The sequence below is a fragment of the Epargyreus clarus genome, unplaced genomic scaffold (assembly GCF_041222505.1).
Source record: "Epargyreus clarus isolate Ecla_fem2 unplaced genomic scaffold, WU_Ecla_fem_2.2 ptg000021l, whole genome shotgun sequence".
NCBI classification, from domain to species: domain Eukaryota; kingdom Metazoa; phylum Arthropoda; class Insecta; order Lepidoptera; family Hesperiidae; genus Epargyreus; species Epargyreus clarus.
In genome coordinates this window covers 12,758,380-12,786,087 of record NW_027332228.1, presented here as the reverse complement: position 1 = coordinate 12,786,087, position 27,708 = coordinate 12,758,380, and the positions used below count along the sequence as shown (strand labels likewise).

Genomic DNA, 27,708 nt, shown 5'->3' with positions numbered 1-27,708 from the left:
GCCCAGAAAATAAGTTTCTCAGTAAAAAATCAGTCAAACGCGAATCATAAATGATGAAGTTTTACTACTTTCAACACAGCTTGCCAAATTATTTTGATATGTTATGTAATTGAAAATCACTAGACTGCAATTGCTTTTGTGTGCATTTCATTAAATTATTTTAATTTTAACCAAAAGATCGCTCACTGAGAGCAATTATATCACTAACATATATTCCACGATATAGATGTCTTAACCCAAAAGAGTCAATTTTTAAAGTAAAGAACGGGTAAATAAACATAGAATTTACTTCTTTAGATTTAGTTAGCGGTGTACAAAATGAAGTAAAACCATTAGGGAGGCAATTTTAGAACTCATTAGGAAAGTTTTTTATGGCAAAAGTTTTTTATGTCTGTAATGGAATAGCACTTATTTTGTATCGCTGGATTTATTATATTTTTTGCTTTTGGAAATTTGGTTATGGATACTATTATTAATATTAATAATTATACCTATTTATAAATCTGATAGGTACCGGCAAGTTATGTAACTCGTAGCCGTACTTACATATTTTTGCTTCGTGAGATGGTCACAATTATTTGATCAACATTATCATCACATATTCTTGCTGTTTATTAATGTCAGATATTTTTGCTGCGTTCGTGCAGGCAGATATTACTGAACTCGTTCTGGAGTCATATATTTTTGCTAATGTGCACATAGTAATATATTTATGCTCGTGACTGTACACATCCTGTTCTATATGAACATGTTCTATATTCCCGTTCTACATATTTGAGTTAGAAACCGTTAAAGAAAATGAATTCGCTGACAAGGCAACTTTTAATTACACGATTGAAAGTGTAGTTAAACTGGAAGTTCGTAAATCGCTTTATTCCTATGAGAAATGGTTTGATATGATAAGAAACGTTTCTTCGCAAACTTTAAATTGAATAATGGCGGTAATAAAAGTCCCCGTCAACAGTTAATCCCCAGCGATTTGATCCATTCGCTAATCTTATCGACATTCGCTCCGAGAAATTATTTTGGCGTTAAACCTATGCGTTGTTTTCTTGACTGAAGTAAGCTTTAGCCTGCGTCTTCTGATATAATACAATTATTCAATGTTTATACAGGGCAGAGGAATTTCCTTAAAATATTGTCAAAGATATTTCAAACGCGTAAGTAAATTATTACCATATTAAACTAAATATTTTACATACGAGTACAATAAGTTACTTAGTTTACATTACGATCAAATATAAATAAATTATTGCAAGTGAGTCCGCAAAGACATATAAAATCTAAAGCGTGTTCGACTTCGTTAGAACTCAGTTTAGTAGAGTGTAATTAGAATTATTCACTTTCGGGAATATTATAATATTTTACTTTTATTTAATTGATGGTAGTGTGCAAAGGCGACAAACTACATCGTCTTCTTACACACCAATGAAATCAAATCAAATCAGTTTTTTAATTTAAAACTTTTGAATTTCAATACAATTACCACCACTTTACAATGCGAATTAAAGCGAGCGACTTCGCTTTGTCGAAAACGGTGTCGACTCTTACATTCAGTGACGTTCAGTTGACAGTTGCTTACTACCGACCTGTTGTACCTAAACTATCCCTAAGAATAAAATGCAATGCTACTATCTAACGATAGTTAGGTACAACAATATTTTGAAGGGTGTGGTAAGGAAGACATACGTTTCCGAGGCGTTCCAGCTTAGTCCTCAGGGGTAGCGGCGCATCTGTGGCCGACCTCAGATAGGAATATCTAATCCTACCTGGGGTTGATTACAGATGTCCATGGGCGGCAGTAGGCACTTACCATCAGGTGGACTGCATGCTCGTCTGCTACTCCTGTATTATAAAAAAAATGTTACATACCATCCATTAAGCGGCACCAGTAGCGGCTTGTCGTAGCCGTCGCACCACGCCATGGCGGCCGTGACCAGCGTGGCGAGCACCCCGCGCCGCGCCACCGCCGGTCTCAACCACGCTATTATCTGTTAACAATTGTACATAATTTGCACTTGGTAACCATAGATTAGTAAAGATACTTCTCCGACTTGAAATTGAATGAAGCCACAAACGGCTTATTAGTAAGTTCTTTTTTGAATTCTTGACAATAAAAATTTTTTTAGAGGACATTTACGAATAAATAACTAATACTGCGTAATTTACATAATAAATAAATAATTATTTCAAATATTTTAGGGAAATTTTAGCACGGAGACGTGGCAAAACATTTTTACGCAACTATTTCAATTCTCAAAACTTTTCTTGCTTACATTTTCTTGTTACGAGTGAGTAATCTTTACTAATCTATGTTGGTAACGGAAAATATTTTGAAAAATTACGTGCTAAGTCAGTAGCACTACTGTTTTCGGAGGACACGTATTTAAGTAGGGTAGTGAAGCGTAAGTAAGTTTAGTTTAATGGGGGTTGGGTGGTCTAGTATGTAATCATTTTATACAATAGAGGTGAAATTAATAAGTGCTTGTAATAACAAATTGATTGCAAGTTATTCGCCGCATGACAACTGTTAGATTTGATATTGATTTTAATAGATTTTGATATCGTATGAATTAGCAAAATTACAAGTATTACTACTTAATAAATATATCGATTCAATGATAAACACAGCTTCAACTCATCACCAGTCTAATCTACAGATAAAATTAAAGCACTAACATTTTTTTTGAAAATTCATACTTTAAGAGCATCATCAAAGGGCATAATCATCATCATTATCATCAAACATTCGTTTCAATAAAATGAATCAGGGAAAAAAAAGGATTTAACCTTAATATTACAATATGAATCATCGTTTTAATAAACAGTTTAATACTTATTACAAGCACACAAAAAATCTACGTTTACTTACTATACTAGTACTAAACTAGGCCAAACTTCATGTATGTACAGTAAACAATATCCGTTCATATCGTCGTATGAGGTATTATTAACGTAAGTGAAGAGTGACTTATTTATAGCTACTTACCATGTGGGAACGTTAAATAGAAACATTATTTCGAAGAAAACTAACTGAACCTTGATTTAATCGACATAGGTCTCCCGCCTACAATATTAATTACCAACTTTATGCCCTATTATTTCTAACTATATATAGAATGATGTACCATAATTAATACGTTTAAAAAGTTAAACCTGAAAAAAAAAAACAGATTATAAATCAGCGTTGGTATTTGTTTGTGTATAGGCGTATTTACTTTTTCATTAAAAGTTATTTCTTCAAAAGCAATGATGAAAAACAATCAGTCTGCCTGACATTTTGACGGGAGTCGGGGTAGGAACCGAATCCTGTTTAGTGTTGATTACAGATGTCCTCGAGCAGCAGTGACCGATTACTATGAGGTTTACTGCATGGTTGTTTTTTTATAGCATTGAGATACAAGGACACAGGCTATTAAGTTATGATGGTAACTGGTCACTGCCTCCCATGGAAATTCGTAACCAACTTCAAATAGAAACCCTCCTGTCCTGTCCTCAAGATGGTTGCTAAATGTGCAGGACAGCCGGCAATCGGCATCCACAACCTTCCACCGAAAAACAAGAACTGCTTTACTCTACAAATAGGTGTGACCGTGGTACCTCCCTGGTCAAACTATTCTGATTTTATCATTCAAAAATTCAAACTATTTGTCAAATGCTTACCTACAGTTCAAATTACAATAGTTAGTAGTCAGACTGTCAAATTGAACATTTGTATCTAGGGGTCAGTGTCATATTATCCTTTTCAAATTACTGACAGTTACTGACACAACAACCACAGAAGTGTCAAGAGATAAACCCTTTTGAAACTGGACAAGTTTCACAATATTGACACCCACCTAAGTTATTTCTATTATGAATTGTCAAGGGGATAATGTCGTTCAACTTAGATATAAGCCAAATTCTAGACAAAATAGTTGATTAATTATATTTATAGATGTTTTTAAAACGATCGGTGTAGTTCCATATTGTATTACTAGCCGTTACCCGCCCGCTTCGCGTGGCATAAAATACATGCCAAGTAAAAGAAATATTAAATTGTGTTATCTAGCTGCCTAATTATTTATCATGAACGGATTTTACGAAATCAACACACCGTTAACTACTTAGGGTCTTATCGATTTATATGAATTAAAATAATAAATAATATTTACATTATTATTTACAGTATTATAATTATTTATAATTCATTGTAATAAAATAATCTTTTTTTTTTTATTTTATGACAGAAATCTTTCCATCGAGCCTTACATGACGCCTTTACGTTTTTTTATGAATTTATGAAGATAATGGAGAAGCTGAGTAATGAAAAGGTTCAAAGAATGGTCAAGCAGCAACAGTTAAAAGCCGAATGGAAAAATAAAAATATTGTAAAAAAATAATTAGTCATATCATTTTAATGTCAAAATTAAAATTTACATTTTTATTTTAAAAAAAAAGTATAAATTTCGAAGTATTTATTCTTGGTTGTTTAACAGGACGAAACAAAAAATCGTTTCAAAATTTGATCTATTCCAGCTGTTAATTAAATATTTTTACTTTTTTTTTATTTTTATTTTACACCGTGCATTTTTTCTAAGGGCATTATTCCCGAACTCTATTCCAGCCTAGTTTCAAAGTTCTAAAATAATTATTATTTACTCTATTCCATAGGAACCGTCCATGTTATATGCGGCCTTACATACAGTGGTTCTTTCCAGGGTAGCTGGCTGGGCGGTTAGAGCTCCCATTCTTGCTGCCCGCAACTCCCGAAGTCCCCCTTTAGTCTCGTACGACAGGCAGGGGATACTGTAGCCCTGTTCTAGCCCAAAAATTTTAATCCAAGGTCTATGTGTCTATCACATAACCATCACTAATCCACGCATAACCACAACCATACCCCACGGCAGGACAAAATGTTGGCACGCAGTGAGTCCAAAGTAGTTGCGATGGACCTAATCAGTATACCAAAATTACGCATTATCATATATGAAATTTGCACCCGTCCACGTTGTCGTGTATTTGTCTGAATAGACGTTATCTGAAATTTTACGTTTCTAACTTCGAACTTAAAAGATTCCCGTATATATACATATAACACTTCTTTTACCTCCTTAGTAGAATTTCAAAAACATTCCTATGTACATATGTATCAATAAATACTTTATCATCAAATTTCTGAAAGCTAATTCAACACCTGCGGTCGGCAAGCCGACACCCACGGGTGGTGTATGGCCCGCGACTTTTCCTTGTGGCCCGCGGGTCTGCGCGTTACTAATAATTTACCAAGTGCAAGTCCAACCCGCACCTTGAGCATTCCGTACAACTAAAATTTTTATTTACACATTTTGTGAAAGTTTCAACTGTCTACTTCTACCGGTTTAAAAGTTAGTTGGAAAAATATCGAATAGCAGTTTGTTGTATGGGGACCCCTTTTTTTTATTTTTAGTATTTGTTGTTATAGCGGCCACCGTTATGCATCCTCTGTAAGAATTTCAAATGTCTATCTATTACGGTTCCAGAGATAGAGCCCTGTGACACACGGACAGACGGACAGACAGTGAAGTCTTAGTAATAGAGTTCCGTTTTTATCCTTTATGTACGGAACCCTAAAAAACCGTCGATGTGCACTTCAACACGCGTAATACATTCCCATGTTAAAAATATATGTTACGATGGCCCGTGGAATTTCACCCTACACTAAACCTCTCTGCACTCTGTTCTTTTTCCAGACACGCCATAGGAAGTAACTTCAACAACGGTTTTTAAAGAATCTTCCTTTACTTATAGGTTTCTAAAGGTGGTAGAACCCGTTGTGGTTCGACTCCGGCGGCACCACCGCCACACCTATTTCTACCTAATAACAGCAGTGTTAGGCGCTGCTGTGTTCCGTTTTTAAGGGTGTGGTAAGGGAGACAGACTTTTCCGAGGCGTTCCAACTTAGTCCTCAGGGGTAGCGGCGCATCTGTGGCTGACCTCAGGTAGGAATATCTAATCCTATCTGGGGTTGATTACAGATGTCCATAGCCACTTACCATCAGGTGGACTGCATGCTCGTCGTCTACTTTTATAGTATAAAAAAAATAGTACCCTAATGGTGGTTGATTGTTGAGTTGCTAAAATGCTGAAACAGATGTGTAAACAGAAAGGCATAATGCATACACCCTTCTATAGCAGTCTTAAGGGTTAATCTAAAAATCTAAAAAAAACCGTGACTCAGATGCTTCATTGATTGTAATGATAATTTTTCATAGTGGTCGCTCCCGAATTAACGGAGTTTGAAATGGAATTCCAACCCCCATTTAACGACCTTAAGGGATGATTTTCCAAAAATAATGGTATAGGTGTTTAATTATTTTCTATCGAAAACCCAAATACCGATTTTTATACAGTTTACATTAAAACTGGAGGACTTTCATACAAACTTACAACCCCTATTTTACCCTCTTGAGGGTAGATTTTCCATAAATGGTGTTAAAAAGTTCTATTATTTCTAACAGGAAAGCCAAATGCAAGTTTTTATAGTCCTTGCTTCCGAATTAACGGAGTTTGAAATAAAATTCCAACCCCCATTTAACGAACTTAAGGGATGATTTTTCAAAAACAATGAAATAGATGATTAATTATTTTCTATCGAAACCCAGATACCGATTTTTATACAGTTTACATCAAAACTGGGGGACTCTCATACAAACTTACAACCCTTATTTAACCCAAATAAGGGTTCATTTTCTAAACGGTAGAATTATAGTTCCACTGTAGCTAACCAGTGAGCCAATGGCTAACTTACATAGTGCTGGCTTTCAAATTGGCAAATTTTAAAATAAGCTGTTAACCCTTATTTTACCAACTTAAGGGTTGATTTTCCAAAAATGGTGAAATAGGTATTTAATTATTTTTAATCGAAAACCTAAATACCGATTTTGATAGCGTTTACATCAAAACTGGGGGAATTCTATACAAACTTACAACCCTTATTTAACCCACATAGGGGTTGATTTTCCAAAAACGGTAGAACTAAAGTTATTTTATATCTAACCAGCAAAGCAATGGCTAACTTTCATAGTGCTGGCTTCCAAAATGGCAAAATTTAAAATAACCTGTCAACCCCTATTTAACCACCTTTAGGGTTGATTTTGGAAAAACCCTTAGATTAGATTTTTATTACTTTAAATCAGAAAGCTAAATACCAATTTTCATCTAGTTTGCTTTAAAACTGACGGACTTTCATATTAACTTCCAACCCCCATTTAACCCCCTTAACGGTGGAATTTCGTAAAATCCGTTCTTAGCTGACCTCTACTCGGTGAAAAGAATATTCCTACCAAATTTCAAGTCTTTAGCTCTAATGGTTCCAGAGATATCGTGATGAGTGACTATATACGTGGAAATCTCTTTTATATATATAGATTACGCAAAAAAGAACGTAAGAATTGTGAAATGTGTTTATTTTTACATTTTTGATATTTTTTGTGTCCGTTTTACTCAAAGTTTATTCATATTCTTTTCGATATTTACATGGACCCAAATTCAAATCATGAAACATTTTATTTATGGTAATATTCGCCCAAAAAGATATTATAATAAAGTTCAGGTCATCCCTAGATAAAGGCTTATCTTAGGCTATATTTTGAGCTAAGGGTCGCCGTACAGACATCAAGGACGTTAACTGTAATAGTTTCAAATTAGGTAAGTTTGTACAATGTTGCGATTGGCCTCTACGCCTCTAGCCCCGACCCATTTGAAGGGAGGTAAAATTACGCGACGGTTTCTATTTTAAATGAAACACTTATAAAGCTGATATTAAAACATTATAACAATGGTTTAATTATATACCTACCTATACCTAAACATTATATTACGTAGTCTACAGATAAGTTTCTGTAATCAGATAGTCAATCTACGCTTTTTCTTTCAATCCTCACAGCCCTTTATATAATTTTTCCTGTGTCGTAGATGCAATGGACACACAAAGGCTAACAAACAAATACTAAGTTCTGGCCGGGGATCGAATTCGGAACCTACGTGTCAAACGGTTATGGTCAATCTTAACTTATTCCTAATCTAATCTTAACTCTCTTTCTTGCACTTTTCAAACCAAACTATAGGAGTTTATGAGATATCTAGGTATCACCGCAAATGTTTATGTGGTAATACCGCCGTAGTCCAACCTAAAATATTTCCATTAAAACCTGGAAAAGCATTGGAATTTGATACCCTTAGGAGTTGATTTAGCGAATAAGCATACCAAATAACCTAACCTAACTTGAACTGAAACAAAAACAGTCTGAACACAAAGATAAAGCGAAGGTCGTCAGGTCGCAGGTTCTCAAAGAGCGAGTGTTTATAGGTTTTCGTTTAATTTACGTGCCGCATAAACAAAGTATAAAAAGCCCATCACGAAGTTTTACAGTCATTGTTGACACGCGCCGATAAGAACCTTAAGGGTGGGTTCACACGGCGTTCTGCTGCACGTTTTTGTTGTTCGATCTAAAACGCAAAATTAGCCGGATTTACAAATTTCACTCGGCAAAGTTTCATCTATATAAAAACAAATGACTGCAGATTTCATATGTCAATCAATTTCGCTTTTATGTCGGTTATTAAAGACGGTTATTTTATTAAAAAGAAACGTGTGGATGTACCCTTACGTAATAGAATATGTTAAAACTTATGCGATTCGCTTAACGACTCCGGCGACTTGAGCTACGTAAGTTTTGGCAATATAGTCGAAATTACGAAAAAGTAGTAAATTACGAAGCTAATTTAAGTTAAGTTAAGTAACTAAAATGTTGTAGCGACTTCCCGCTACCCGTCAGAGATGGCGCTGCTAAATCACGCTATCGCAGTTTTCTTCGAACATCTGGCATATATACAAGCTCCGAACTGAGACGGTTGGAGCACGGCCGCTCCCCGGGCATGATCACCTAGCCCGGCAGGAGATCTCCCGTTGCCAAAATGTTATAGCCGGATGGAGGTCGCGATACTAAGGTCGCGTCGGTAACTCTAATGGTTTGCATCCCTCCATATAAAAACATAGCTCAGTTGCAGAGGTAAACCTAAGCTATGGAAAGAAAACCAAGTCAAATTCATAAATCCGATTATTGGTGATGTTGACACACATCTATATAGGAATTTAAATGTTATTTTCAAGAATGAAACTAAGCAAAAAAGGCCGTACAAACTCTAACCTACGAGGGAGTAGAAACTTTGCCATAATTTGGTTGGTTGATACCTAGGAAATTCAGTACATACAGGGATTCTCGGATGTCCTTACTTATAAAACCGTCCTTACCTTATTACAACGTTATGTGCTTATTATATTATCAGTAATATGATACACATATAATACACATACAATTTTGCTTGATTTTGTCTTACACATAAACGTGCAGTACAATGCTGTGTAAGCCCAGCTTAACAGTGTAATAGCTAACATTGATTGACGTTAAGTTGTTAGCCCAAGTTTACCTACACCGTGTAACGTTAAGCCAATGTTTTAATAAGGGTTTATCGTCCAATAAAAGTCTAGAAAACGAAGCTTATTCGACATTATTATTAGAAACATGTTTTCGGTTTTAATTTAAGGAATGTGTAAGTACATCATAAAATGTGTAGATTTGTATTTTATTGTGTTTTTATAAACAACTTTAGATCTTACTAACATGGCTAAATTATGAACCAGTAATCATTATTTTAAAAACAAAAAAACTTCTTGTTCCACTCCCATTGGTGGTTGGACAATATAAGAATAATCTTTATTTAATAGCTTACATTACAATACATAAAAAGTTGGCTAAAAAAATCGGCTGCTAGAGATAAGATGCAGCCATCTCATTTTGACAATTTAGAGGAATTCAATGACATTTCATAATGTTAAAATCTCTTAAGCTGTTTGGGCTGTAAGCCGTATCAAAGAATGAGACATTCACACACACTACACACACTCACATACACATACACACACACACACACACACACACACACACACACACACACTCACACACACACACACACTCACACACACACACATACATACACTGTAAAACATTACCCTCCACAGTCGGATAACAATACTACGTTTAATATTCACCTGTGCTCCCAGTTGCATGGGGTCCCGTGTAAGGATGTCGCTGGCCTTCCGCACGGCGCCGTACACGAGCTCCACGTCGCGGTCCAGGATGTAGCAGCGCACGTGCTCCAGGATGCAACGGAGATACGATATCGTTACCGTTTGCACCTGTACGACAAAGTGTTTTTTATAGCAGTATTAAAATGAATGTGGAGACTTCTCGCTACCTGTCAAGACATGGCGCCACGAGTATCCTGAATCACGCTATCGAAGTTTTTTAAACATTTTGTACAAATACAAGTTCTGAACTGGGACTGTCGGACCTAGGCCGGCGAGAGATCTCCTGTTGCCAAAGTAGCAAACGAGGATACATCTGATTGTAAGTAGCTACTACCGGCCTTGGCCATCTGTAATCATCGCCAGATAAGAATAGATTCCTATCTGATTGGCCACAGATGCGTTGCTATTCGTGAGGACTAAGTTGGTCCGCCTCGGATAAGTATCCCTTAACACACACTTCGAATCAATACAAAACAGCACAGAATACTGTCATTAGGTAGAAAAATGTATGGCGGTGTTGCCCCAGTATACGAACCAAAGTAGTTTCTACCACTTTAAAACGTGATACGAGTGAAGTACCGAATATAGGTATTCGTATATGTTTGTGATATAAGACGATGTTCACTTTACAATAATAAAAAACCTCCATTTCAAGATATATTTTTGCGTAACATAACCTACAATATGCCGCCTTGTATGGAAAAATACTTCATAAATCTAGTACACAAATTATATAAATTCAAACAGATTTCTTCAATCAACCGTATTCACTGAAGAAACATGACATAATATCACGTTTCTAATGACACCCACCTGTCTCCTACGTAAGACGCACAATAAGTCTAATGATACAAAGGGAATTCAACTTTTATTTCTTTAAGAAAATATTATTTCTTACAATTTACCTAGCCGTTAAATATATACAAATAAATCAAAGTGAGCGTATAAATGAACAATGTGCATACCTAAGTAAAACTACTTCAAAACAAAAAATATTACAAAATGATTGGTCAATGTATAGAACATTGATTAAAATGAAGTAGCAGAAGTTTCATTTCAATAATATACTTAGTATGTCTTTAAAATTGTAACTGAATAATTTTAGGTGCTGTAAATCTATGTAAAATAAATACATTTAATTTCATTTTTGATGTAGACCATATAAATTGGACTCGATTACAGTGACTACATAACATCGAATCAAGTACATTATCAACTTTGTTTTAACTCACCACCGGTAGTATCTTCACATAAAATATGTCGCTTAACGTCAATAAGTTTCATAATTCTAGTTTAAGTAACCAAAACATACATAGAAACAGTCTCAAATATGGATTAAAAAACGTAATTTTCGTAATTACACGCTACACTATTCATCGTATAACTGGCGTATCTTCAAACGTAAGAGATATACTCGTAGCTGTAACGAGAACTAGGTTGCCGGCACTAATTAATTTGTAAGAAGCTTACAGTTCTCCGTATCTCTGTATTATTACTGTTATTGCGTTGCAAAATATGCGAATGTTGAGTTAAGTTTACTATTTGTAATAGAAAAACGATGGACCAGAATCATATCCTAGATATCATATTCTAGATAGTAGTATTAAATAGACAAAAATCATTATCATAATGTAATGTCCCAACGTAACCGTTTCCGTAACAAACAATATTTTCTTGCTTTCATGGCATGCCTAAAGAAGTTCACTTTAATAAAATAATAATATTTTTTAATAATAATTGTAACTAACAAATTTAAGGTGCTTTCGTAGGCCTATGTCAAATATACATGTTTAACTTCAGGTTTGACAAAGATCATTTTAATTGAACTGGACTGCAGTGACTACATAGAATCAAATCAAGTAGGTACATTTAGTATCTTTACGGAAAATATGTCGCTAACGTCAATAAGCTTCACCGTTCTAGTTTAAGTAACCAAAAACAGACATAGAAACAGTCTGAAATATGGATTCAAAAACGTAATTTTCGTAATTACACGCTACACTATTCATCGTATAACTGGCGTATCTTCAAACGTAAGAGATATACTCGTAGCTGTAACGAGAACTAGGTTGCCGGCACTAATTAATTTGTAAGAAGCTTACAGTTCTCCGTATCTCTGTATTATTACTGTTATTGCGTTGCAAAATATGCGAAAGTTGAGTTATGACGTATATTATTCACTATTTGTAATAGAAAAAATATGGGCAAGAATCATATCGTATATCGTCGTTCATTGTATCGTAGTACTAAAGATGTATACTGATTATGGACACGTATAATAAAACAAGTCGGAAGTATTATACTTTCGCATTAGTACCTACTGTTACTACTTCAAATATTGGTATATTGAGTACAGTGCGTCATTGGCAAGATACTGTCAATCATCTTCTTATGAAGAAGAAGCAATTATTTGCAAGAGTACAATGCTAGTTATCATACAACATTGTTTAACTAAATACAATGCGAATGTGCCATATTACTACATATACTTATGACATGGTAAATATTACAAGGTTAGGTGATTATAATATCACTAAATTAATAATTGTACTATAACTTAAAACCTAAAAGACTAGTTTATAACCTCACTATATACTGCAGGAGATAGATTGTATAAAAGTACTACACTTACCTAAACCTGCACTTAACTAACCTGTTTAGAATAATAAGGTACGTATAGTCCGCGCCAAACTGCTAAGCCGCTCTGAAGTTGTTGCGAGCACGTGTAGTGATACTATTTGCTATTGCGACGCGATTCGTTTCTATATTCAGAGCGGACTAGCAGTTTTACGCGGACTATAGGTACTAAAAAATTACCTAATAAATTAACTAAAAGATGGAAACTTACAGCAGCTAGTAGGAAGTCGAAGTTGCAGACAGTCAAGTCCTTGAGCTTGGAGAAGTCTCCAGCCAATAGTAGATGGAGCCACGACTCTTCGACGTGTCGCTGCGTAAACGCTGCGGCTGTTCTGGTCCCAGAGTGGAATGGCGTTGAGTCTAGTAGTGCATCGTCGTCGTCAACGCATCCTAATGGAAAAAAAACCGTAAAATACAATATGAACATCATAGAAAGATGTGGAAATATTGTCGTTTCGCGAAAAAAAATGTAACTGGCAACTTTTGTACACGTGAGCTGAGAGAAATTAGGTAATAACATTCTCCAAGAACTAGTTCAAGCTGTTGTCAAGTGTGTAAAGTTGAGTCGAGTTTTATAAGTCAACTTCAAAACAAACAAAACTTTTAATGAAAAAAGGAGGTGGAGGTATTATATCTGAATTTGAATTTTATTGGTATGATTAATGTTATTTATGATGTTATTGTGTTCGTAAGTATATTTTATAATAAAATATTTTAGGTCATGGATAAATTAAAATTGTTTCAAGTTCGAAAGCATTCGTTTGAAAGTATTCCTCAGTATGTGTTGAATGCATATATAATTGATGCATGTTTCTGTGTGCGCGCATGCGTGCGTGTCGGTATGTATGTAAACATAAAAATAAATCTATGTAACAAAGCCTGCGATCAGATCTGGTTTTTGACCTTCCGACGTATCCGTATCATCTTTATCATTCAAGAAGTTAGCGAAGTGCAACGCTGAGTAGTTGTAGTGTCCGTCTCTATATTAGCGTTAGTGTCAAGCGGCATATCATAATATGTATTCTTCAGCAAGCGTTGAATGCATATATCATTGTTCTGTGCTTGTGTATGTGTGCGTGTGTGCTTGAATGCATGCGTGCGTGTCTGTGTAGGTAAGTGTGTGTAAAAATAAAATATAAAACATTTCATAACAAAACTTGCGATCACACCTGGTTTCTGCGCTTCCGACGTATCCGTATCATCCGTATCGTTTAAGAAGTTCGCAAAGTGGAACTCTGCGAGGTCGGAGTGCGCATCTCTAAGTACGCTTTGCACGCGTACGTACAGTGAGCGGGCGTATATTAACGTATGCGCGAAGTGTACCATGTAAATCATAATATACATATATTCTTTGAAGATTGCATATTATGATATCGTTGTTATGTATTTGTGTGCATGTGCGTGTGTGTAAATATTGTGTGTGTAAAAATAAAAAGAAAATCATAACAAAACCTGTGATCACACCTGGTTCCTGAGCTTCTGACGTATCCGTATCATCGGTGTCATTCAAGAAGTTAGCAAAGTGCAACGCGGCGAGGTCGGAGTGAGCGTCTCTGAGCGCACTCTGCACGCGCACGTACCGGCGCCGCGCGCGCGCGCTCGCGGCGGCCGCGCGCCAGCGCCATGTACTCCGCCCCGATACCACGTTCTCCGAGATTAGTGTTTCTATGAATGTTATTTATTTATTTATTTATATATTCAAATCCAATCCTTTTTTTAAATTCAAAATAGGTTCTATACAGAGCACTTTTTGAAAGTCAATACAACTACCACCACTTCACAAGGTGTTTCGTAATGGAGAAGAAGCGGCAAAAGAAACTCCTATTTATTGTAACACTAACACAAAGTTAAAGTACAAAAGAGCAAGCTTAATGCCTGATGGCATTCTCTACTAGTCAACCCTTGGTGAATGGAGAAAAATTGCGGCAGGTGTTAAATACATAAACTTTGTAAAACACTAAGTATAAATAAAGTAGTAGTAAGTATACATAATATATTTTAGTTTTAAGCTTGGGAATAGCTGCAAATGTTTTATGTCTGACTAGATACTCTAAGTATTTCCGTACATTTTGGAGGAGGCTGGTCGTACACTCTATCGTATCGGATTTGTGGAGATTACAAGGATTATTCTAGAATTTAACTTGTTACGAATCTGACGCGAATAAAAATTATGTGTGTTAATTTGACAGTCAAAATATAAAACGTGTAATTAATCAATGCTTTAACAAAAGAAGTGAAAGTAATTTACTTCCACTTACAAGTTGTTCAAAAAAGTTTGTTTTAAAAAGATGTGTTAAATACGACAATTTATATTTATTGACATTTCAATAACGAAATCGCATGAACAAATCATGAGAGTATTCCGATGTTCCAATCTGCACACGAGTAAAGTATTGTTATTATCTGAAATCGTACTACCTGCCAAATAGCTTGCAATTAAAATGAAGGTTTTATGCTAAAAATATATTGCGCTTTATATTACTACCAATACGGAGAAACGAGATAAATTTGATGACGCTGTGAAATATTGGGGCACTATTAACTTAACATGATCCCGATCCTCACTTATGCAGGTTCAAATAGTTTATATGCTCATATAATTATATCGCCCCTATGACTCTACCCCTATACATATTGACTGGAATATATCATTGCCTAAACATTACATGAATAGAAAATTTGCATATACTTATGTTATGGAAGTTACGATATTTATTATTTATTTATATTTTTTTACATCGAAATACTAACTAAACATTACAAATTTTCTTAACCTAATGCATATTATGCAGAGCATAGTGCAGAACACAGATAGTATTGATATCGCGTTTTCAAAACCTAGAAACAATTCAATAACTACAAGGAGACTATAAACACAAATCAGGGAGAGAAATACCGAAAAAATATAAATAGAAATGAGAAAAGTTATGCTTACAACTGAACTTACTCATCATGTATTTCGCGACGCAAACAGAGGAAAAGTTGAAGTTGGCATCCTTCAGGGTAATCACGGCCTCACTGTTGCTCGTAGGCATCAAAAGTTCCAACAACTCGAGTTCAGTGAGGCCGAACTCGGAACATGTTATGTAACCTAAAATACAACCAAACAAACTTACTCAAATGCTATTTGTATTGCAATTATAATGAAGTTGAGAACACGCAAATATTTACCAGCCAATTTACTAAACGCTTTGCCCCCGAACACAACTTCCAAATTATCAAAGGCACCGTCGATGAAGTCTCCGTAACTATTGTTCTCGGGCGTCTCCTCTATCGCGTCTAGCAAGTAGTAACAATTCTGACCTTTGAATTTCTCCTTTTGTGCAGGAGTTAATTGCAACTGTTCCAAAGAAACCGCACTAGTACAAACGAGGAACACGTTTCTCGGCAACGACATCGGCAACCAAGACAGCCCCGTAACTATATCACATTCTAAGGGGTTTACACGATGAACATTATCGATGAATATCAGCAAAATCTCGTTTTCCATGTCTTCACACCTTTTGAGCAAACTTTGGAACCAATTGTTTATATATAGAGGGTCGAAGCTTGCATCTTTTGGCAAGTAGCCTTCGGGAATGTTCAGAATTATTGATATCTGTTGGCACATCACTCTTAACAGCTCCAAGTTGTAGGCCGATCGCGGTGTAGAAGCTGAAAATCTTATTATCCTTAAAACTGGTTTAGGAAAAAATTCCTCACACTTGAAGTAGAGATGAGTTAGTAAAGTGCTTTTTCCGGATGCATCAGGCCCGTATATCAAAATTGGGGGATGTCTCGATCGGTTGTCATAATTCTCTTTGGCGTTATTAAGTATACTCTTAGCTACGTCCTCAATTTGCTTAACGGTAACCTTATACAGACGATTATGTTCTATACATATCCTAAGATGAGTGATGTGCTCCAAAAATACTTCCTGAAAAATAAAGCAGTAGGTAATAGCGGTATAAAGCACGATAAATGGGCTATTGCGGATAAGGAAAAACTAAGAAAATGAGGAGAAATGTGAAACAATATATCAAATTATATGCGTCATTTCAAGAAAAATATAAGTAACTGTTTATATTTGTGAGTGATTTGATATTAGGAAATAAAATAAAACGATGTTTCAACTCATTTAGAAAAAGTTTTTCACAAGGATTTTTATTTACACTTGCAAAAGGTCCATCTAATCCTAATTAGACCAATTACTATAAGAGAACGTTAGTACAAACTTAAACAACAATAGAAATATATATTGCATACGTCTACCACTTTAGTTCTTACCTGTACAGTCTTTTTTCTTCCTTTCCCCTGATCGGGCTCAGTGCTGAGGCTGTCGTCGACCAGCGAGCTCACTACAGTCTGCACTCTGTCCCTGAACGGAGATAGTTTCTCCTCGTTGTCTGAACCGTCTGTACGTGACGAATCCGCTGATGTAGTTCTGGTAAAAATAATATACAGGAAGGATATAATTATGAGCCTTTATGCGAAAGCTCATGAATAAAACAATAATGAAGAGAAACATCTCTGTAGTATGTCTCCCTTACCACACCCTTCAAACCAGAACACAGCAGCGCTTAACGCTACTGTTATGAGGCAGAAATAGGCATGGCGGTGCCGCCAGAGTCGAACCACAAAATGTTCTACCACCTTCAAAAACTCTATATAATAAAGATATTTCTCCGAATGTTATAAAAATAATATGTGATATTATCGAAGGCACTTACTCTAGTCTTATAATGTGTCCTTCTGGTAACGTTTCTTCTAATTTCTTGTGTAATTTATTTAATCTAGAATGGGCTAAGGTCGTTATTTTTGAGTCATCTGGTTCTAGATCGGAAATATCACGGTAAATGGCTATCATGCCCTTTGGATGTTTTCCATTCGATAAAAGTTCTGAAACAAAATAATATCGTAGGATTTAACGATAGACCATGGGGTAGTTTCCTAAGTTTTCGCTGAAGTTATAACTTTTAATTTTAAGTAGTAAAGTTAAATATGCGGCGTTAGTTTTGAACTTTTAAAAATTGGCGGTGGCGAAAAAGGCTTGCATAAATAAGTAAGAATACTTCAAGTTTATTCATTAAACAAGCAATTTCCAGTTTAATCAACAAGTAGTGAAATAAAGCTCGGTAATATTTCAGTATGTTCAGTCGCTTGTTTCCACGGAATTAGGTCGGCGAATATTTGTATTTTTCATCAGTTGCAATATCGTGTGGTACGTGCCTTTTTAATACAAACACCTGGGGTATTTTATGAATTACAACGTAATCATCAATCTTCTCAAATATACGTTTAATTTATGTGCTTAAATCAGTTTATTAACCTAGTAATCTGAGATTAGTCAACCACCTATGAATCTCATTTACATGGTTATTATATTTAGCCTTCTTGTTATTAAACTAATATCTAATCTCGAATGGGAATAGTGTTCTACCATAGAATAATATAACTACTTCAAGTTACTGTGTATTCATTTTATGACCCGTACAATGACCTCAAAATAGCTAAATTGGACGAGTAGGTATATACTGACCCACATCAACTAGTGAATATCAATATAATTTAGATATAGCTATATCGTGAATAAAACATGGTTTATATACCCATTTTACACTTCACATTATCTATCAAAAGTATAATAGCTACCTATCAATTTTATGCGTTATTATTTGTATATAATGTGGAAAATATTCGCAATTCAAGTATTCAGATTAATTATTTATTACCACAAGCAATTTCGTTTATAATCAACAAGTAGCACAACAAATATTTCAACGCTCGGTAATATTTCAACGCGATCTTTCGCTTATTTCCATGGAATTGTGTCGGTGAATATTTGCATCATTTTTATTATACTTTTAGAATCGTCTTTGTTTGTTTTTAATTATTTTCTATATAAATTCCATTTCCTATGATAATAATAATTGTATTATCATAGGAAATCGAATTTATATAGAAAATAATTTGAAGTGTTCATTTAGTAGTAAGATCTGTATAATTTATTATGAGTAACTAGCGTTTATCTTTATTGGTACTCGTATTATAATCTTTTTTAAAGAAATAATTACCTTTTTCAAGTCTAAAAAACATGCGTTTTGAATTTGTGATATATATTTAAATTCCAATTATTTTAAATATTTTTTTAAATATCACGAATTCATAAAAGATAAAATGTACTTCTTTAGTAATGTTTAATGAAATTTGAACAAATGTATCAACTACGTGTTTGTGAAGTTCAAATTGAAGAATTATTTTTTTCTAACTCAATACCACATACATTAGACTTACCTAAAGCTAATTCACACTGGATCTCAACGGGACTGCGCAACAAGTCAGCTACGTTCGCTCCATCTGCTAAAGCGTTTAGAACTAATGCGTTGAATGCCTTCTGGATCGTTGCGAGCCGACTTCTCTGTTCCTCTCTTTCGAGCAAGTCACTAAACCTGGTGGAATAATAATAAGCTAGGATATATTCAGGTTCACTCTTTGCAAATGGGGAGCGGGAAAACCAATGAAATAATAATAATGCTTTACAATTGCCCGTTTTTTCTCTGTCGTGGTTGGGTCATACAAAGACTCATACACAAAAACCTAGGCCTAGAATAAAAATCTAAATTCATAAATTAGATATATGCCTAGCCAGGAATCGAACCAGGAAGTGCGTATCAGACCGGAATGTTAACCACTAAGCCACGCGGGTCGTCAAATAATAACATTTTTCTTTATATAATGACCAATCCATCATTTTGTATTTGAAAATATAAATATTTGTGTATAAATGAAACAATCATTAATAAAAGCCCATAAAAGTGAACTTAAGACTACGTTATATTTCCTAAGAGCGAGAGATAAACTATTTTCCACGTTATCTGTCTTAACAGATCACGTTGCTTGCTCTATGAAAACAAGCTTATTATTTACAAAGTTACAGAAATAGAGCCACCCACAACTGGAACAAACTAATCTGTACACATTGATTTACTAATAAAACGTACATAGCAAAAATATATTTTAACATAATTTAGTATGGACTTTGCCTATCCAGCTTTTGTACTGCAAAACAGCCCCCTTAAGAAACATTTTGCTATTACTGTCACTATTGGTTTTTTATTTGTTGGTGTTGAGTGGATAGTTTCGCTGAAAGAAGCTGTTGTATATTTCTTCGACTCTATCAGTGATTTTAGTCAGTGGCGCTCTTTTAGGCGACCAATAAACGTGTATTTGTATACTTTTTACAGGAAAGATGCTAGTGGTGATCAAGTACCTATTTATATCGTGTAAATCGAGTGATGTCAGCAAAATGCACAATTCGTATTTAATAATGCTTAAAATAGAAACACAGAATAAATACTGCACTTGCAATAGTAATTGCACGTGTAATGATATTTCCGCTCGTGTACACGTGAAAGCCAGAACATCCCTTACAGTTTATTTCAGTGGACGCTTTTAACTGCGTCAATTGTATTACGTAGAAACTTAGCTTACCTCAAAGTTTTGCTTTGTGGAACATCGTATTGAATCATAACTTGCACTCGAGTGACCGTGTGCTAAATTTAACATTTCGTAAATGTGGCGAGTGACGGACTTTTTACCGAAAATCTTTTCCTCCTTCCGAGATTCTGCTTACTGTTTACTTAATATTATGCGCGTAATTCCTGAGTATGATACAAATCGGCAGTTTTGGTTTTACTTAAATATTTTGGTTATTGCTGTGTTAATATTCAGTTATACAGAAGAGTAGTTAGTTAAAAAAAGTAGGTCACAATAAAAAAGTTATAAACGTGTAATTCGTATGACATAATAATTTTACCGCTAGTTACCAAATATTCGCGAATATTTCATACGAATAATCCATTATTACCCATCTACGCGTTATAAGGCAAAATGATGATCATAAAAATGTACAATTTGATTACATTTCAATTTCTAACCATTCCATCCTCATACATAAATTCGGAATACATCTGCCAAGAAAGGAACAAATTGAATAATATAGGTAATGTTACCTTTCTATAGATTTTCTTTATCTGGCCTCTCGTCTTCGCAATAAAAGATAACCTGTAGAATCCTCTCGCAGGTGTAGCAATATTTATGTACGCGAAGAAAACCCTCTTTCCTTTCCTATAAATTACTTATTTTACGATCCCACTGAGTAATCGGATCTCGTTCCAGGGAAATGATCGTAAATTGTTATACCGTAAATAGACGGTCGAAGGATCAGTATCCACCTACATAAGATAATGAGAGTGCTCTTGAAAAATATCACAGGTAAGCTGGGATAATGACAAAAGGAATACATATTAAAAGCAGCCTATTTGTATCTCTCTGAATAATTAGAGTCAGATGAGAACAACAATTCCACGAATTCTCGGTTTCGGGTGACTTATTTGGGTAATTGTGAAGGTTTGGGATTATACTCGGGGAGTGAGGGCAATAATTTCTCGCAAATTGGTATGAAAAGATATTTTGTTGCATTTTTTTTCAAGGTATAATAATGAGAAATGGAATATGGTATAATGGTGAGGTATATGGTATAATGGTAAGGTATATGGTATAATGGTATGGTAAAGAGGTTTAAACACGTTTGAACGCTCAACGGAATTAATTGGATAATATGCAGAAAATTTCCAAATATACAGCAGCAATACCCTATTCCACGTATTTTTATACACATAGTATAGGAGTATTAAGATTATTTTTTTCTTATTTCTAGATAAGCGGGTCGTTGATATATCTAACCAAGCTAATAAATCACAAGTACTTCATATACTTTGATTACAGAATGTAGGTACATAACTTAACGTGATTGATTCGCCGAGGGCTACGATACAACTTTCGTATACGCGTCTGCGGCGGGAAGTAATATCGTTTCATTGCGGCTTTGATCAGCGAATGCTGCAGAAATGTACGATATACGGCGGCGAAATGGTTCAATTTAATTAGTGCCTAAATACTTACGTTTAAAATTTTGTTTGGGATTTGTGCCAGATGTTTACATAAGTTGTAAAGACGGTAAAATTATGAGTCTCGACGCTAAGTATTTTCATATAATGTCAAATGATTCGATATCCCTTTGATATCAAGTTTATATGTTAAAACATACTAACTTTTTAAACAGAAAATTCTATCAGTGACCAAAAAGGCAACATGTTATCATTAGAATTGTACTGTTACATTGTTTATTTTACTTATAATTATTAATAATATTTTTACGGTGGCCAAGTCATCAAAACGACTTGATACAAGTTCGATTCCTGACTAGGTAGTTACCAAACGATAAATGTAGATTTCTTTTCTGGGTATTGACTATTCTTCATACACAAAAATAGACCTACTGCAAAGTTATGAGTGTAAAAATCATCTTACCATTTATCATCAGCTTCGAGATGGTAGCTATCGTCACTATGGAGTTTGTAGCAGGCGCGGACGAGCGCCGCTTGTGATGAGTCTACTTTCACCAGCTTTTCAAATCTGTCTACGTCAATCTTGAAGGGAAGTACTGGCTGGTAGGATGATGCGTCCCCACCAATGAAGCACTATAAAAAAAAACAATAATTAATATGCGTTGAACGTGGGTTGTCTCTCAAAATAATCTCCGGTTTGTGTCATACTTCACCACACTGGTCATAATGTGAAATGAGACTTCAAAAAAATTTAGAAAATAAGAAGAATGATTACGTATGCTTAAAAAATTGCCAATTATGATATCGATTACCCAATTACAAGACCTATGACAGCATAAACATATTTCACTGGATTATATAAAAAATATAATCTAAAAAATATAATATATATATAAGGTATTTGTCGCAAAGATATTAAATTAAATGTCACTGCAATATAAAATCTTCTTATATAATATAAACGACTACTTACAAGGAAATACCCCGCCTTAGAAGTCTGGTTGCAGCAACGTATCTCCTCGAGGTGGTACCGCAGCAACGCAGGGTTGGTCTCGTCGCCGCCGTCGGTCCCATAGTGCATGTCCACGAACTCGATCTAGCGTACACCATAGATATATTATCCTACTGACGTAGGGCGTACACAGATAATTCACAATAGGAATATTACAATTATCACCAATAGACTTTCTATTATTAAAAACATTATTTAAAATAATAATGTAAACGATCATAACGATAAACAAGCATGTGTTGACTAAAAGTTATTCGAAATTATTTTGTTCCCGCTAAAAGCCGCCATATTTTAATTAACGTCAATTTTCAATACGCATAATAAAAATTAAAAGGCAAAAGGTATTTTTCTATAGGTTCATGTTATAATTTAAAAAATAATAATAATTTTAAAATGCGTATTATAATAAACATGCTAATTTAAATATGGAATAAATTATTATATTGCAAGCAGATATCTGATATTCAATATTTAAATAAACGAATCATTCTATTGACTGATAGTTCCATATTATTAATTCGTTTTGCAATCCGCGTGCGATGATTAATTCTCTGTGTAGCTTTAACTTAATGCTGTGTGTAATGTAATATCCGAACAATGTCGTTATTAATCTGTCCTCCTATGAGGTAATTACTACACGACTATTTTACTTATCTATATGTATACAATAAATAGATCGTTTGCATAATATAAACTAAAATTTTCAGTATCAGTATCAGAATGGATGCAAAATAGTAAATAACAACATCTCTGTCTGATCCGGTCGGCTGCGCAGTCTTTAGTTTAATTCCAACCAGTCGGAAAAGTAAATGATAAAATTAGTTATCATTCATCACTCTGGATATGTATACATACGTATGTAGGAAAATGGCAAGAGCATTTAATCAAACGCTTGGGAAAACTTTGTGTTTGCATGGCCTGCACATAAAGAGGAAAATTTCGTGGAGTTGAGCGCAGCAAATACGTTATACAAACTGAGTTAGAACCTACAAGAGTTTTGAAACTGTTAGGCAACTTTATTCGAATTCAAGACATACGAGTATCGTATACCAGTCACGAGTTGAGTTCTAGATACAAACTTTAATAAAGTTTGTTACAAACGGATCGTAAAGAACGAGTTCGATGCAGATTTCCGTCCAACTTCGCAAATTCGAATCTAACTTTGGCCATAATATCAACACCAAGATTTATTTGAATACACAATTTTTAGAAGTATATAAAGTATTGTTTTGTAACCATAGATAAGTATAGATATCTCACCGCCTTGTAATTGAAGGAAGCCATTTAATGGCTGTAATGGTGTAATTTACGCGTAACATTGCCAACATGTGCAGGTAAGTGGTGCAAAAATACGAAATCGAAGAAAATGTGCGGAGAAATATCTTTTCATTCGTAAATGATCTAAAAACTACATTTTTTTAATATTTTTCAAACACGAAAATAGATGACAGTGACAATTTCAATTGTCGAAACTGGTTACATTTTCTTGTTAGGAATGAGTAATCATTACTATTATGTTTATGTATTATGTTTGTAACATTTACCAACATGTTTTTTTCTTAGGGTTGGCAAAGAACTGATTTTACCAGCCTTTGTCTTAAAACAACAGTATCTTATAATAATAAATGCCTATTTAAAAGATTTTCAATTTTTTCTGTATTGATTTTGTACACTTAACTGTCCGAGTCACTGTGTTTATAAAAATAAAAATACCCACATGAAGCTCTATCGCAATTAGAATAAAGGTTTAGGCTACTAATTTATGCTTTAGGATGGCTTTAGATGTAATTATTTTTTGTAATTAAATACTTATTAATCAGATTATAAGTTCTACGACGTGGTTATTCTGAATCTTAACAATCTATGTACTTGTGGCCCTTTTTTGAGATCAAAATAATTCATCTACAATCCTAATTTCTTAAGGAGCAGTCCACATAAGTCCATTGCTGGGCGTAGGGAAATAAAGTAATAACTTATCATTACTGTCCAACTTCGGGATTTAATTTGAATATTTCAGATTCCAAGTTTTATTCAAAGCCGCCACACGATAAGATTGCTTCAATTCCCTTCCAATATTTTTCGCGTGCATCACAAATAGACAGGTTTATTATTAAGATAGAAAGATCGTCGAAGGATACTCAAGTTTATTAGTTTACCTGAAGCACTCTTATTTATTGCCTACTTTAAGCATTTATCAGTACTAGTCTGTACTTGAAAATGTATTAAGGTGAAGGTATTGTTTGATCTGAACCTGAATTAGTACCTATGATAGTGTGCAAGTGTGAATCTAATATCTGATTTTAGGATATTTGGGATAATATAAATGATAATAAAAACTTGTCCAAGCACCTAAATATGGAGGCACTCAAACATTAATATAAGATCAGATTTAGTAAAATTATAATCAATATATGTCATGTATTATAGCGTCTTATAATTTATATTTGAATTTAAGGTAAATCTACTTCATAAGCCGTAATGTCCACTAGTATGAACAATAAAACGAGCAATAAGAATACCTTCCGAGTGGCTAAGTAGCTACAGGTATCTTCCAGCCGTCGAGAAGCTTAAGAGCTATGGATAAATCAAAGCCCTTTGTGCTCAGCCGCAAAGGGAGGGATTTGATTAAACAAGACGCCTATCTATTTCTTACGACTTGGTAAAAGAACGTGATAAAGGAAAGAAGTCGAAACAAGAAACGCTTTCTACAAAGTAGCCTTAATACTGGGATTATGTGTGGTAGGTGAACACACACACTGAAAAATACGTAGATACATACATGCATTACAATAACATAAACATTAAAGACCAGAACAAATAATTACACAAATTATTATAAACTACTTGTGTAGATAAGATTTGGTTAAATGCCAAACGATATTAAGGGTAAAGTTCTAAAGCAGGAACATTGCATGTGTCACGTTATAATATTTACATGACAGTTTTTGTAGGATATTATGATTTTAATTAGACGAATAAAAAGAAGTGAACATTTTAAATTCATTAAACACGAATAATTTCGTTCAATTTAAAATCTTTGATACAATTTTTAGGGTAAAAGCTCGAACTCCTAAATTATTGTAATGTTGAATTAAATAGAAACGTTATTTTCTAGGGGATGGATGAGGACTGAATAAACAAGCCTTTGCATCAAACAGCACATTGAGAAAAAAATAAGTCTACGATTTCGCCACACAAGTTGTCATGTACGCAGAAGGAAAGAAAAGTTTTATCTTACCTCGATGTAGCGATCATCGTACGTGGATTGCAGCTCGGGACCGACCAGCTCGAGTATCTGGCGTCTTTCTTCGCGGAAATCTGAAAAATATAGCATTTTTAGAACATATAATTATTTCCCTAATAACTAGTGTTAATCGCTACTGTGTTGTGGTTTGAAGAGTGTGGTGTCGAGAGGACATACTTTTTCGAAGCATTGCCGTTAAGTTCTCAGGGGTGGCAGCGCACCTGTGGCCGACCTTGGGGTAGGAATGTAATCTTATTGATTACAGATGTCCATAGGCGCCAGTAGCCACTAACCAACAGGTGAACAGTATGCTCGCCTGCTAGTCTATTTTTTGCATTTTTTTTTATTTATATTGTAAAAAAAGATTGTTCTTCACGTTTCAAAATAAACGTTAATAAATAAATAATTCGTCTCCTAGTGCGGGTAATGGATGGTACTAGTTTCTGAGACTGAGACGCTAAGATATTTTAGAAATATTTTCTTGTGAAGTAAATATTTTTCTGCTGAAATAATAATTTGGATTTCTTTTATTCGTAGTCACTTTAGTATGTGATCCATCACTTTTGCTAATCACATAAAGTATACGATTACTCAATATTTTTGCTTACTTAGTCACAAAAAGTAATGTATTTAGCAATGATTAATATTTTTTGGTAGTTTATTAACGTATGATATTAATAGATTAAATTTATACTTATCTTGACCTATACAATAATTCCCTCAGGTCAAAGAAGAAAGCAAAACATTGCTTTGAAGATGAAATTATATTTTTTCTAAGAGTTCAGTATAGATCAATGTTAAATGATTCTTGAGTTTGTGTGAGTGACTTATATTGTATATACTTCATATACACGTAAATATAGAACATGTTAACCCTCAAAAATTGTAAATTTTTTATATTATTTATACAGTACATTTTTTATTCGTACATTTTTTATACTTATTTGTACACATAGAACATTTTTTATTTGTAAATTTACTACAAATCACTTTCAGAGAGATAACAAGGATTAATTTCAATCGAACTACAATTGGTAATCTTCTCATTGTACAATTAACTAAAATTACACAAAACAGCGCTAAATCGCTAAAACCTTACCATTATAGACAGACGCGACGTATATCTTGACAGCGCGTGGTCCGGGCCACTTCTCGCATTCCTGGGTGTGTCCTTGCAGCGCTTGAAGCACTAGAGGCTCCGGCGCGCTCATCGTGTTACCTCACCCTGCACTCGTTACTCCGCGCCACGGCATTCTGGTAACAAGAGCACTGGATTAGTTTGCGCTCCAGTGGACCGCAGATCGAGTACCTATCGACATTGGATAGTAATGCAGCAGTTACGATAAATTAAAGTTAGTTGGAATTGTTGGGTAGGTAATATCGGAGCTGGGAACACCATGCGATTGAAAATGTTAGCTAATTTCTTGGAGTGATATATGATGTCGCTAATTTAAAAAAAAAACGACTTAGTCGTTAATCAGAAATCATTTAGGTACATTTAGAAATTGGTCTGACCGGCAAATTGGATCCCACTGCACGGTACCCTCCGTGACTTCTGTCCTACATGAATCGTAAGTATTTGGTAATTAAGCATTTATCCATTAAAGAAGCATAGTAGCTGGTAGCTTTACTCAATTTTCAAAAGAGACAGACAATTACGACAACAAAAGACGAAAGACAATTATTTTAAAATTGTTCGGAGGAAAAATTCCATTCCATATTCAAATCATTCCAATCACGCATTTGATTTGCAAGCTGAAACGTGGTACAAATTCCATGAGTTCACGCTGTGCATTCATGAAAAAGGAAGGAGGAT

General features: G+C 34.5%; 1 protein-coding gene across 1 annotated transcript in view; it reads right to left on the bottom strand.

The window, feature by feature from the left end:
• The window catches only part of LOC140750930 (protein qui-1), a 154,417-nt gene that overhangs the window by 42,403 nt on the left and 84,306 nt on the right, over positions 1 to 27,708 (bottom strand). Inside the window, exons 2-14 of the mRNA XM_073084690.1 lie at positions 26,992 to 27,146; positions 25,887 to 25,966; positions 22,610 to 22,732; positions 22,100 to 22,269; positions 19,022 to 19,176; positions 17,458 to 17,626; positions 17,015 to 17,171; positions 15,920 to 16,664; positions 15,696 to 15,839; positions 14,213 to 14,413; positions 12,960 to 13,138; positions 10,073 to 10,219; positions 1,873 to 1,991 (exon numbers count right to left, since the gene is read on the bottom strand). Coding sequence (XP_072940791.1) covers positions 1,873 to 1,991; positions 10,073 to 10,219; positions 12,960 to 13,138; positions 14,213 to 14,413; positions 15,696 to 15,839; positions 15,920 to 16,664; positions 17,015 to 17,171; positions 17,458 to 17,626; positions 19,022 to 19,176; positions 22,100 to 22,269; positions 22,610 to 22,732; positions 25,887 to 25,966; positions 26,992 to 27,103 — 2,501 coding nt within the window. The 5' untranslated portion in view covers positions 27,104 to 27,146. The remainder of the gene's footprint in view (positions 1 to 1,872; positions 1,992 to 10,072; positions 10,220 to 12,959; positions 13,139 to 14,212; positions 14,414 to 15,695; positions 15,840 to 15,919; positions 16,665 to 17,014; positions 17,172 to 17,457; positions 17,627 to 19,021; positions 19,177 to 22,099; positions 22,270 to 22,609; positions 22,733 to 25,886; positions 25,967 to 26,991; positions 27,147 to 27,708) is intronic.